Source organism: Varroa jacobsoni, unplaced genomic scaffold (assembly GCF_002532875.2).
Source record: "Varroa jacobsoni isolate VJ856 unplaced genomic scaffold, vjacob_1.0 contig00534, whole genome shotgun sequence".
NCBI classification, from domain to species: Eukaryota; Metazoa; Arthropoda; class Arachnida; order Mesostigmata; family Varroidae; genus Varroa; species Varroa jacobsoni.
The window spans coordinates 1-12,886 of NW_019214481.1; the positions used below are offsets into that span (position 1 = coordinate 1).

The window sequence follows — 12,886 nt, forward strand, 5'->3', positions numbered from 1 at the left end:
CATGTATAGACGGGCTTTGTACACATCGTTGCATCTGTCTAAGTTACTGCTGCGCAGTAAACTAGCGCCCTCTATCGGCTAAACTCTTAGTTAGCACTATCGTATGACTAAATTTGTAATGCTAGTTAAGTTGAACGTGACTTAGTCATAAAGATAGACGTAATTAAGAAATGGGTTGAACTTGAAAACTGTGAGAATGATTTCTGTTCTTCTCTGATGCATTGCCGTCGTATCCAGGCACGAGCAAAAAAGAGCAGTGCGTAAAGTGGAGAGTTCTAACGGAAAGGAGGAAGAGGCAACATTGAGTGAGAGCGAGAGAGAGGCCGATAGTTTATTGTCAGGTCGCTTAGTGGTCGGAAAACAGTGTTGTTGTTCAGAGGGGTGACAGTGATGGTGATGATATTAACGGTGAGAGAGGTTCGCAGCTTTCGGCTCGGTCAGCCGCGGCAGCATCAGCAGCAGTAGCAGCAGCTTAGCTCTATACATCTATTTGTCTCGCTCCGTTAGCCTACCAAAAGGTTTGGGTCCAACTCCGTCTGGGTGCTGACCGTGCAACGACATAGCGCTAAGTGTCCAACTCACGGCGTCAGGTGTGGATGTCCAGCCATTCAGTCAAGCAGGCGAATGATCGTGTGAAAACTCTTTACGATTACTGCTGCTGAAATTAAAGCGAATCAAGAGACCCCCGATCGTTTGCTACTAATACAAAAGAAGCAAATTTTTAGAAAGGTCATGTGATTCATGAGTCTAAATAATGTTCCTGTAGTTCCATATCAACTAGTTATCAGTTACGGCACTGGCGCTGGAACGCTTTAGTGAAGCTATAGGTGACTGATAATAAATTTATCGTGACTTCGATAACGTCGACCAGGCCCAGTTGCCAAATCAACTCAGTGTCCCTATTGCTATAAAGTTATGAAGTCTCTGTGAAGCATTGGAGTTATTGTTCTATTCGTTTTATTTTTAGCGCGAATATCACGAAATAATATAAAGTAGAACACCAACTAGTAAAAAACGATTTGTATTTATATTGACCGGTTACAACCACTAAATCATTGTAAAACGTTTTTCCGACGGACGTTGAAAATCTTGGTCATTTAAAATTATGCTATACAAATGAACGGTTCTTTTCACTTCTGGTGGACAACGGAACAAACCAATATGCAGTGAACCTTCAATGTAACGACAGTCAGGTTAGGGAGAACAATTGCTACAACATTTAGTAATGTTGAACAGTGTTAAATCCCAGCAGCTGACGAAGGGTACAACAAATCGCCATCAACAGAAAAACCTTAACTTCTGTGATAATTTTAATAACTTCGGTTAATTTGGTACGGAGCGGTCCTATTGAATCTTGACTTGATAGAACCAAGCTTGATTTTAAGCTATCGTTACAATCTATAGGACAAACTATAATCACAAGTATTTTTTATCTGTACGAAACGCAGAATACGAACAGAAGCAGAATATTAGGCCAATTTCACGCTCCACGCGAGCGCTTGTTCGAACAACACGATAATGTCAAGCAGCAGTGTGTCAAGTACCGCTGGAGACGTCACTTCAACTTCAGGCGGATCACCAATCGTTGCTGTAAATACTGGTATTTCGTCCGCGTTGCGCCCTCTCACAGAAGAGGAACTGCTCGCAAAAGATACCATAACGCCCGATGACGTTTTAAGGCTCAACCGGTTTACTAGAGGTATACAACATATTTGAATTATCCTCACTAATAAATAGACTCGAATAAGCGTTCAGAGTCAAATTGGCTCTGAACTAGAGTTACGATGTTTAGGTTAGGTTAAATTTTCGTGATAGTTTAATGAGTAGCGTATTTTCCTGCTGATCTCAGGGATGCGTTGTAGTCTGGCCTCAAACCTGCCTAGAACACATTTCGTTCTGTGCTGGAAGCCAGCCGTCTAACGAAATGCCTACCGGACGTAGAATTTGAAACAGGGTCATAGGCCTTAGCGTAGGTTGCGACCAAGCATCTTGGTCGCTACTAACAGTATCGTCATAGATCTGAATACAGGACGACCTGTCTACATGTATGCACTTATTTATAGATAGATCTATGTAACATTACAATTTGGCCACTCATACCCAAGCAACGACCTAGCTTTTACCGCTTAGCGACTTAACGTAGTGCTGTCCAGATTTCCTCGAAATCCCTTCCGGCTCGTGTTGTGCGGAATTCTTATGTTCCCAAAGTCGACTAGAGGCTTGCACAGTTGACCCGTTAGGAGAGTCTTTCACGAGCCCGTGGCAACAGGCTTACACAACAAGTGCTTCCGTCGTCTTGAAGCACATCCCACTATCGTGACAGTATTTCTTAATAGCGCTCTGTGCGCTACGCCCAGTGAGGTCGAATTTTACCAGTGGACCCTTAGTTACAGACTACAAACAACTACGACGTGTTATTGCGATATCTGCCGGCCTTCGACAAAAAGTCGATACATATTGCAGTCGCGTAGCGTCTAATATTCCTATTCCATAATTCCCGCTCCCGGATTAACACGCTATCAACCAGCATACAGTTTTACTCAGCTCTCTAGAATTGCTGCTGGCATGTTTGTAACGGAGACCTGGGCCTATCCTCGTAGGTCCCTTCCGAACTGGTCCGACATGAATTGGTCGTGATCCCTTTCAGACTGGTCATATATGGACTAGTTCTCATCTCTTCCGTTCTCCTGTTTTCGTTGAAACATCCATCAGTCTACTATTTATTTTGCAAATTCCTATCCTATAAATATCGATGCGTCCGCCATACGTAATCCGATGGCCAATTCCATTACTCCGGTAACAGTTGATGCTTTTCAATCTCTTTGTCATTGTGAAGGATCACTTCTAATTCGTTTGAACTGCAATTCCTACCATGTCGACAGCCATGACACCAAAATAAGCATACTAGCTAAGCTTTGCCATTAGCTGGCAGTAACGGATACTTCACAATCACTCGTCCTGATCTTTTATAACTGCACACGTGAATTGTATCCCAGATTAGTATTATAATATTTGAGAATTGCCTTAATTTTAGTTCTATTCATTTCAGAGTATCTGTGCGAACCTGAGGCGAACCTGTTCAACATTGATTTCACCCGTTTCACAATTCGGGACATGGAGAGTGGGGTTGTACTTTTTGAGATCGCCAAACCGCAACTGCCAGGTTAGTTTACATGCAGGATCCGAACGTCTCCTTCTAAGCTGTGAGTTTTTTTTTAAGATAACGACCGTAACACACGTGTTATAACTCCTGAGCCACTGTGTGGCTGATTCACGCTCATTTAAAGAGATTTGACAGGAGGACTTTTCAATGCATGCACTTTGCAAAGTACAAAAATAAATGCACGTCGCTTTTGTTCTCCTATCACTGAGCCATATTAAACGATTTGGCAAACGTTCTGTCTCGTTAAAGCTATTGTTTTGTAGTCGTTATGGTGTATAATATCAATAATAATGACAACCGTGGAACCAATCAGGCGCACTGTTGTGTAATACTGAAGAAAAGCTAGGGTTTTAAGTCTTCTATACAAATATTAGTAGTTATTTTTGTAACACCACTTCCTTAGTTTAAAAAAAAAATAGATCTAGACAAGTGAGGCAGTCAACTAATGCGACTATGCATCAGTACGCAAATGAAACGTAGGCTAGTGTAGCTCTTCAGTAGATACTCAGTCGTATCGTGCCGATAATCGAGGTACAGCGCTCTATTACGACACCTGAAGTTTATGAGTTTATTTTAGAGATTACTGGTTAAAATCTAATTAGTTGATCGTTGCGTTTTGCATTTCGTGCTATAGAACGCGAAGATCTCGTGACCAATGTTGAACAGGAAGGCCAGGACCAAGATGGTCCTGCTGAGATTACAGACACGAACGCGGGGCGTTTTGTGCGCTATCAATTCACTCCACAGTTTTTGAGACTCAAAACCATCGGTGCTACGTAAGTATAGGTCCGTTCCGCATGGTGGGGCCTGCGACCGCTCTAATTGCGAATTGTCTGTCTCTCTGATATATGTAGAAGTTTCTAATTTTTCTTACAAAACTACGCGTCGTTAGCAGACGAATTTTAACTGCTAACTACTACAATCTTCTATAAACTTTTAAAAACCAATCGAGTATATTCCAGGAGCACTTTTGTATTCAGTGGTAATCACCGGCGGATTTCGCGTACTTGAAACTGTTCGAATTTCCATTCATGCTCGTACGCAACATGTCAGTAACACAGGATAGCGAAACATGCAGTCAAAGGTTATTCTTTGTGATTTATCGAAGAGTCTATTAAGATGGCAAGTTTAGTTGCACACAAGTTAGCTCTCATCCGTAGCAATTAGTATATAATAAATATAAGTGAATGTGTCGATTTGATCTGTTTTCAGAGTCGAATTTACTGTGGGCGACAGACCTGTCTCACGGTTCCGAATGATCGAGCGTCACTTCTTTCGCGATCAACTGCTGAAGACATTTGATTTTGAGTTTGGATTCTGCATCCCTAATTCGCGTAACACCTGCGAGCACATTTATGAGCTTCCGCTACTTAGCGCTCAGTTGCGACAACAAATGACAGCTTGTCCCTATGAAACAAGATCAGACTCGTTTTACTTTGTCGAAGATAAACTGGTGATGCATAACAAAGCTGATTATGCTTACACCGGCGGAAGACATTAGAAACTCAAGCGTCTATATCTTACCAGCTGCCTACAGAACAGAAAGAGAAGACTAGGTAGGAAACTGCTTTACCGTACCAGCCGCTTTCCGAGCATCACCAGTTTTTAGCATAGTCATAATATCTTATAACTACGCTTCTGGTTTCCAGATGCCGTAAGCATCGCATTTCAAAGAAAATCCTACACATGCCCATAAAATATTTACGGCCTAACAAAGTTATTTGCAGTGGCAGCAATTTAGACCGCTACTAGCCAGTATCAAACAATAAGACGTTAATTTTTTTCTTTGGTTTATACTCTCGAACGTCAAAGGCAATACATGATTCATCATTAGGCTGCAACAAAACAGCACTGATTGATTTAATAGGAGGGTGTCCAGGTAGTTGCTGAAGCAGACCTAAACCAAGTGATAAGGACTTCTATTAACGATTACTGTCATTGGACAATAATCGTGTGAGAACGACGGTGACTGACTTCCAGCAAGCTCTATTTCGAGAAAATCGCCCTCGTCCGATGGTGAATGACGCGGAGCGGGTTAATACCATTATACTACTACGAGAAGAAGCACGATAATCGGTTGTGATTAGGACTTTCGCAGACACTGAACAAATACAGTTATTGACAGCTAATAATCAGTTGTGCCCTGGCACGAGTAAAGTACATGTAATAATGGAAACGCTGTGCACTATGTTATTTATTGTCGAGGTATCCAGGAAATATAAGCAGACGCACTTAATTAGAAAAATTTTAATTCTACTTGACTTTACTCAGACCTGTTGTCCAGTCTAAGTAGCCTAGTAAGTCTAAGTGAAGTTTAAAAAGCAGAAAAACTCTCGTATAGCCGTGTAAACAAATATAGTCGATAATCTACGCTTCCTCCTTCATTTGCGTTGAACAGTTTTCCTGAACCCTAAAGGGATGTTTCTACTCTTTTCACTAGATTCTCAATTCACTGAGTCATACACACCTAGAACACGCTGTATCACTAAAAAAAATAACATTCAACTCGAAGATTATTTTTGGGTTGTATGCTTCGAGTCGAAGTAGTTGAATGGTGATAAATATTGATACACTGCTCGTAGTTGTGATCATAAAAATGCCTATAGAGTAACCCAAACGATGTTTCAGCTAGAAGCAATAAACAATCGTACAAATCACAGGAATAAGGTAATAATTGTAATAAGTCTTCGGAATCATTATGATCATTCTTCAACTGAAGACCTAACGGCAAATTAATGTGGTCGTAGAGATAAGAGTTTGCAAACGGTATTTCAATATTTCGCTCCAGGCCAAGTAAACAAGAACTGAACAACGTTTTCATTAGGAGCGATTTTAGGAGGGAGACTTCAACAGCTCAAACCGCAGTCACCTCAGTACGAAAGATGCGCTTCAGGACAACTGGAGTAATGAGCAAGAAGTATTTCATACTATGGCACGAATGTCGAAGTGGCATTTATTTGTAGAAAATGCGTTACTCTCAATAGTGGATAATGAATGAATGAAGGCCGACAAAATCTACATCGTGAACTGTCAGAGAAGCAAAAGTGACACACAATAAAATAGCACTAAGTTAATAAACGTTAATATGATAAAGTGTTCCTTAAAGATTTACATAATAAATCATTTCGTGTTTTGCTTACATTTTCTGTGAGAGTCTCGTGCCGATAATGAGGTAAAAAAATAGTAAAAATATGGGCGCTCTTTCTATCTCTATAGATAACAAGTTTTTTCTTACGTGAACGACAAAATCTCTAATCCAATAAAAAACCTTGTCCAAATAAATTACCTTGTCCGCTTACAGTACAGCACGGCGACTTCAAAATCGTATTTAGTAGGTTATGGCAGTATTTCGTCACTATCACAAAATGTAAAGAATCTAGCTGTTTAGAGAGCAGAAGGATAACCCGTAATCTACTGGACATGTAGTCTCAAAAAGTGCCCTAAATAACATTCATGACGTGTCTGTGGGGTGTTGATTTTCCAGCACCCTTCATTACTACGCGATGTACCCTGAAACGCGGGCCTTGAAAAAAGGCTTTGAATGTTGTGCCTGACATTGTCGTATTTGCAGCCCTTCATTAGTAAGCTTTGGTTTATTTTAGTCTAAGTCGACTATGGACATCACCAGCAAATTCAGTGCGTTAAAAAGTCCAGCTGCTACGGCGATGAATGTCTAACACTAGTAATGCGATCTACGACATTTTCTGACTGGAAAAGAAAGCGTCCATGGCATGTACAGTTGACAATTTCAATTATTTATTTATCTATATACAATTGTGTTATGTCTGCTTACTACGACGGAGATTTGCTGCCATAGAACATCTCATCTTGCAGAACTGAAACTCTCGTCCAACACTTTCGTATAGGCATTATACCAAAACATTCTCCATGACAAATATTTATAACAAGACTAAAGGCAACACAACGAAGCAGAAATAAATAGCCCCTGAATCATGCAAGTTCGCGATACAGAAAGCGACAATTTTTAGGGAGATCAAGAAGCGATCATGCTTATTGTTTTCAAAAGGGCTCAAAATTTATTAAAGCTCGGAAAAGTACTAATTGGAATATTGTAACGTCATCAAAAATTAGTTGGCAGGTTTCCCATGTACGGTGTTTTCTAGTTTTCATCTCTTTAGTTAGCAAATAACATATTCGAGTCTATTTACTGCGACAAGTTGACCGATACATAGGGACATTCGACCGATTTTGTTGAAATTTTATTATGGTTACGAACCAAATACTAATAAACTGAAGTTAAGAGAAAAATCGGTCCCAATGGCCATCTAAATTAATGGGTACTAGCTAAGTGAACAGTCTTACAGTAATAACGACTATTTGGCTGTACGAGACCTCCGAATCGATATTCTAAACCACTTCCAATCGGTCGATATTTTCTCCTTATCTCTTTAGTTTCTCTTTAGGAAATTGTTTTCGATCTACAAAAGTACAATCAATGGGATTTCACGTACAGAGTAAAGCAAGGCCAATATATTTGGCCATATCTATCCTATTTATTATTTTTTCAACTATAAATGTTTCCGTGGTCCTTCGTTCATCGCTCTTGATCCAAACAATATTGACCACTCGTGCAGTTTATCTTTTCTTACAAATTTGTCATAAGTGCGACATATTATAGCCAAGTAAGTCATATCGCAGTTAAGTGGGCAACCTGTAAATAATATGAGTCGGCACAATGCGACCTGAGGCATTTAACTAACCCGTAGATTCCAGTGTACAACATCGTCGCACACTCTGTCCGTTGTTAAGAGTAGACAGAGTTTAGTGGACCTTGTAGTTTTTCAATATAATGCTCGTCTTTGATATCCTTTATAAAAATGAATACTTCATACCCTAAAATCGGAATAGCTCACGAAGCGATCCACATATTTTTGATCCATATCAAGACAGTAGACGGCCGACGCATATCGCGTACAAATCTTGTACAGTGTGTTATGTATACGATCGTGAAGAGCTAGCGGACCTCCAACTTGCGTAACGGTTGCTTCGAGCGCAAACAGCGTATCCATGATCTCTCGAAAGTGCACCTGAGTGACACCGTTCTTATTTTCAGTGTAAGCGTAGTACACAAGCGTCCCAACAGTATCCAAGCTCCACGACACCTGGAGCATTAACATTCGCAAGCAGTAACATTCAAACAATACGTAAGAATATCCATTGAATAAACGCGGCAGACACCTTAAATTCACGCGCGCACTAATGAATGATTGCAACCTAATTTTACACAATCAATCTTGTCTCAAGAGATAAGAGTAATTCTAATATACATCCTGTACACAAAATATAATATTTACCCAAATAGAAAAAAATAAATCGGTTATGAGGTCGACTTGCGAAATCTCAGATCACCTGCTCGAGATCCCCAAGTTGTACGGTCTGCGGTTTTCGCCAGCTGCTTAGTCTAAACTGAGTATTGTTGTCACCGCCTCCAAACTGGCCGGAACCCATAGCATGTTGTCCATGGCTTCTGCTTGTGGCTCCAGTCTGTCTGTGTGTTCCCGAAGCAGAATCGCCTTGTTCAAGCTGGTGAGTTGTAGCACGCAGACAGTTCAAAGCAGGATCGACCATAGCACGCCAGTTAAGCACTCGTCCACCAATCGGACTGATCGCCCAGACCCATTCACGGCTTGCTCGTCCCGAATTGACGAACAAAGTACTTTCCCACCACGCTATCCGTTGCCCTGATGCTAGACCTGAAAGGTATCAGCATCAGCAAAAACCAGATAAATGCAATATGATTCTACACCGCCTATGGAGGATATCTTGACCCTAATTAGAGACCGTCTTTCGCTGAACCTATCTCAATAAAATATAGCTTTATTATAATAACTATAGCCAGCTAAGGTTCGAACCTGGTCAAAGAACATTAAGGTATCGTTTTCTGAATCTCCTCATACTGCGGTCCATTTTACTGGATTTTGATTCCTACTATTTTTCTTGCCATACCTTGGCAGATGTTCTTCCCATTAAGTCGAAGTGGGGGCAGTGTGCTGAACAGCCTTGTTGTAGCTAGGCATGTATCATAGAAAACGCTCATAAGTATGGCGACACTGGACAAGTCTTTGGCAAGGCCCAATACGCTCAACGAAGACATATTCGTTGACAGGGGCAGGGTAAGGATAGCCGAGGCAAAAAGTAACATCAATAGCGAGGAAGCTCTTGCCACCAAAACTGATGGAGACAGTAACACAAGAAGTTGGGAAGACACCGTATGGGCCACACGTCGACGCGTGGACACGCACACCGCTGGTACCTAGAGTTGATAGCAGATGTTGTAAAGTCATCATTCATGTCCTCTCGTGTGACTTGAAGGGCTTTTCCTTAAAATTCAACTTGTGGATTTCATTTAGATGAACTTGCTAGGTAAAAAATAGAAATAGTCTTTAAGCATCCAACACTCCAAAAGCTTGTATAAGAAACAAAAGTGAAGAAAAATATTACTTAAGTACATAAAAATGAATAATGGGATACTGTTTCAAATTCCAGCTAAAATTATATTAAGTTTTTAAGTCGCACCAATTAGCTCGACAAAGTTCTAAATTATTTTAGCATTGACGTCAACTAACGAAGCAAAATAAACTATTTCATTGACGGTTCGAGTACCAAAAAAACTGAGAAAGCATGAGATCTCGTTCAGTAATTGCAGCATACACAAAATAAATTTCCGTAAATTGTTTTTTGTAGACTCATGTTTTTATGGACCCACTAGGCGCGGTGACAGGTGTAAGGTCTACCTAAATTCATACCTAATCTTCCATTTATTTGTGCAATGAGGAGGTCAGGCATACTATTCTATTACTGTGTTTCTAGCAATCATTGTTTCAGCATAAAAGCATAACATAGTTGCTATTGCAGTACCTTAAGCGGTGCACTTGAGACTGATAAGACACTACGAACTCCAAGAAGTGTCGAAAAAATGATGACGAATAGAAAAGGGAAGTTCCAACCGAAGGACTCTTCATTCGTGGGGCATAGAATATACGCCAGGGGAATACAGAGCGGGACTAATAGGCTATATCGTGCTATACGAGAAATGCCTTTTCCTTTCAGCGAGACACTCATGAAGGCACAGCATGGCACTGGAATAATATCAAATTTGAAAGATCTATTATTGTTATTATTTAATTGTAATCAACAACTCATTGAATCATTTTCCAACTGTTTAAGATTACAAATTCGCAAGTCTTACAAAGAAAAAAAATTTAACTTACAAGTGAACAGACATGCAAATACGCTGACTATAAAGCTGTAGGATCCTCCGAACACATACGCATAGGGAAATATCACGGGGGCAGCAGCTAATGAAGCTAAAAACACAGTTTCGTCCATTGTACGGAAAGCACGTTTGTCTGAAACATTTGGATCACCATTGTTAAAAGACCAAATTTAATATAATTACACAAATATTATTGACGCAATGTACAATAAATAGCTGCTATGTCATGAGTCGGTTATAGTGCTGAGAGCAGAATGCTTCGTGATGACCTCCCAGAATACAAGGAGCTGTTTTCGTACGCATTTTTTAGCTAATAAACTGATCTACTTTTTATATACTGCAGACTTTCTTCCAATTTTCAAACCCTATGCCTTTGCGAAAGCGATAGCATAGAATTTAATCCACGCGTACAATATCGTTGTTGTTACATTATCATCACTATACAGGTCAACAATTTAGTGATAATAAGATCGCTCTGCATAGACACAACGAAGCGGCTGTCTATTTATGAAACTACAAAGTAATAAAATACGCGTACTTACAAAGTTTGCAGCTATTCCTTCAATGCTTTGAGAATGGTGGTAGTTTTTTTTTGACGCCCTTCTGCTTGAATAGTCCGAAATAAAAAAAAAAACCGCCTTACATATATTTCACTAGTTTTAGAAACAAACTTGTGCAGGTGTTCTTCGCGGCGCCGCGCCTCACACCGGGATCGCCAGTAGTTACGACACTGTTTTGGACACTAGACAGACGAATTTGACCGCTAATCCGTGATTTTGAATAGAAGCTTCATTGACACAAATCAAAAAAATATGATACCGATTTCATAAAGACTACGATGGCTAAGCCCCGAATGAGTGTAGTGTACACGGGCTGGAATAGATTGACAGGAACGCTAGTTGATTTCTGCTTCATAACGGTATTGAATTACAATTTTCTTTTTGAAGTACGGTAAGGTAGCCTCCAATGTTGCGAACTGCGTAAAAATTATATCAGGAGGCTTGCCCCTGCGGACAGAAACTAACGGGTTTATTGCCGGGTTCACACATATTACATACATTCCGTACTCCGGTCAGCTTTAAACTTTGTATTGCACAACAGCGTTTGTGTACTGGGTGCAAAACGTGCCAGGAATAAACAGTTTTGTCCTCAAAATTTTCAAAAGTAGTACAACATTCGCTTAGGTTATAGCAACCTGTTAACGTGAGTCTATGCTGCTGCGAAGCGTACTGTGTGATAATAAAAAAAAAAAAAGCTTTTGCTAATTGTTGTACCCTTTACCTGTTTGTTTAAAAATGTTAAACTCGTATTTTATACTCTCTTACGTGCTGCAAGAATTGACATGTCTCAGCATTATTAGAATCACTAAAGGTCTTGCTAGCAATGTAGTAAGAACCATTTAAAATGCATAATAAGTACAACTTGTAACTGAACACTGTACATGTCTCCATATTTAGAGTTTAGTAAAATAATTACTAATGTTTTCGAATACAATTCATTTTGTGTTGCTCAGGTATCATAATTGACACAAATTCATATACATAAATTCCCTAAATTTTAAGCAAAGATGGAACGAACATGGTCCCTGAATGAAGAAGTGGTATAAATACACCTTTTGTGAAACCGAAAAGAAGCAAAGGGTGCTATTTATTATGTAACCGGTGTTCGAGTCTCTCCGTTTCGGGATCTACAAATTCACATTACTGAGAACACAGTGGTTTTTATAGCTACGTCCTCATTTTCAGTGCTGGACCTTGAATGAGGTAATTGACGTTGTATACTCCTGATGAAATGAAACCAAGGTCTAGTATGCGCCCTTCGGAGGCATACTTGAATCGAGAAACCAACTTGCTATTTTACCACATACACCTGCTGTAACCGAGGGACACATTACAAACGGCTATAAGTTATGAACGTATAACATACCACTGTTCGAATAAATGACGTTTTCTCTCAAGACCAAAACTATCATCGTCACAAATATTCGCATACTTATGGAACTGATTAATATGATTCTTCAGTCACTAACACTAAATTGTCATCGTAATAATAATGATAATACAACAGTAATTCGAATGTAAAATGTTTTATGCAATGTATTAAGCTCTATTTTTATGATTATAAAAGCAACTTTAACACTGCAGTTGCGTGACTGAACCAAAAAGATGTTATATAGGGCCGTAAAGATGTTCATTAGCACTCTATGAGACGAAGGCCTATCGCTATTCGTTCCGTAAGAGAATATACTTTGTGAATCAGAACAGTTCGAAACTGCCCTGAAACTCCTGGAATAACTAGAGATACCACTGCAGATTGCATAAACATGAAGGAATCATGAAATTAAACTATACGATGAATTTTCAGCGTACGATTGTAAGCTCACGATTCATTAAGCACGAAATCAGCATCAGAAAAGCTTGATCCTGTTTTAGGATCGGAGACCGCACTTGGGAATCATCACCAAAGTGATTCCATGGAACAATTGT

The 12,886-nt window shown here is 39.8% G+C and overlaps 2 protein-coding genes across 9 annotated transcripts; one reads left to right on the top strand and one right to left on the bottom strand.

Annotated features, from left to right (window-relative positions):
* Nucleotides 1-333: 333 nt before the first annotated feature.
* On the top strand, nucleotides 334-6,283 carry unc-119 (unc-119 lipid binding chaperone). 7 transcript variants are annotated; one of them, XR_015315279.1, is made up of 6 exons: nucleotides 334-729; nucleotides 1,449-1,699; nucleotides 3,050-3,163; nucleotides 3,798-3,939; nucleotides 4,376-4,719; nucleotides 4,976-6,283. XR_015315279.1 is itself a non-coding variant. In XM_086972866.1 (5 exons), the coding sequence occupies exons 2-5, from the start codon at nucleotides 1,519-1,521 to the stop codon at nucleotides 4,662-4,664; spliced, it is 726 nt and encodes a 241-aa protein (XP_086828992.1). In that variant the 5' UTR covers nucleotides 334-518; nucleotides 1,449-1,518; the 3' UTR covers nucleotides 4,665-6,283. The 7 variants fall into 7 exon arrangements, 6 of the variants coding, with proteins under 6 accessions (XP_086828992.1, XP_022707788.1, XP_086828991.1 ...); XM_086972866.1 differs by having other exon boundaries at nucleotides 334-518; nucleotides 4,376-6,283; XM_022852053.2 differs by having other exon boundaries at nucleotides 335-729; nucleotides 4,376-6,283.
* Nucleotides 6,284-6,897: 614 nt separating this feature from the next.
* On the bottom strand, nucleotides 6,898-12,875 carry LOC111271323 (uncharacterized). Of its 2 annotated transcripts, XM_022852051.2 has the most exons (7): nucleotides 12,770-12,875; nucleotides 10,943-11,003; nucleotides 10,396-10,533; nucleotides 10,043-10,263; nucleotides 9,131-9,437; nucleotides 8,534-8,877; nucleotides 6,898-8,286 (listed from the first exon to the last, which is right to left on the bottom strand). In XM_022852051.2, exons 3-7 carry the CDS (start codon nucleotides 10,511-10,513, stop codon nucleotides 8,011-8,013), a joined length of 1,266 nt encoding a protein of 421 aa, XP_022707786.1. In that variant the 5' UTR covers nucleotides 10,514-10,533; nucleotides 10,943-11,003; nucleotides 12,770-12,875; the 3' UTR covers nucleotides 6,898-8,010. The 2 variants fall into 2 exon arrangements, with proteins under 2 accessions (XP_022707786.1, XP_022707787.1); XM_022852052.2 differs by lacking the exons at nucleotides 10,943-11,003; nucleotides 12,770-12,875 and adding an exon at nucleotides 10,728-10,848.
* Between the last annotated feature and the right edge of the window lie 11 nt (nucleotides 12,876-12,886).

Bases quoted from the DNA above. Each gene is read 5' to 3' on its own strand.
- unc-119 (XM_086972866.1), top strand. From the start codon at position 1,519: ATGTCAAGCAGCAGTGTGTCAAGTACCGCTGGAGACGTCACTTCAACT. The intron at 3,164-3,797 runs GTTAGTTTACAT...TTCGTGCTATAG, and splicing joins CGCCAAACCGCAACTGCCAG to AACGCGAAGATCTCGTGACC. The intron at 3,940-4,375 runs GTAAGTATAGGT...ATCTGTTTTCAG, and splicing joins CTCAAAACCATCGGTGCTAC to AGTCGAATTTACTGTGGGCG.
- LOC111271323 (XM_022852051.2), bottom strand. From the start codon at position 10,513: ATGGACGAAACTGTGTTTTTAGCTTCATTAGCTGCTGCCCCCGTGATA. The intron at 10,264-10,395 runs GTAAGTTAAATT...ATATTATTCCAG, and splicing joins ATTTGCATGTCTGTTCACTT to TGCCATGCTGTGCCTTCATG. The intron at 8,878-9,130 runs GTATGGCAAGAA...GATACCTTTCAG, and splicing joins TGGGAAGAACATCTGCCAAG to GTCTAGCATCAGGGCAACGG.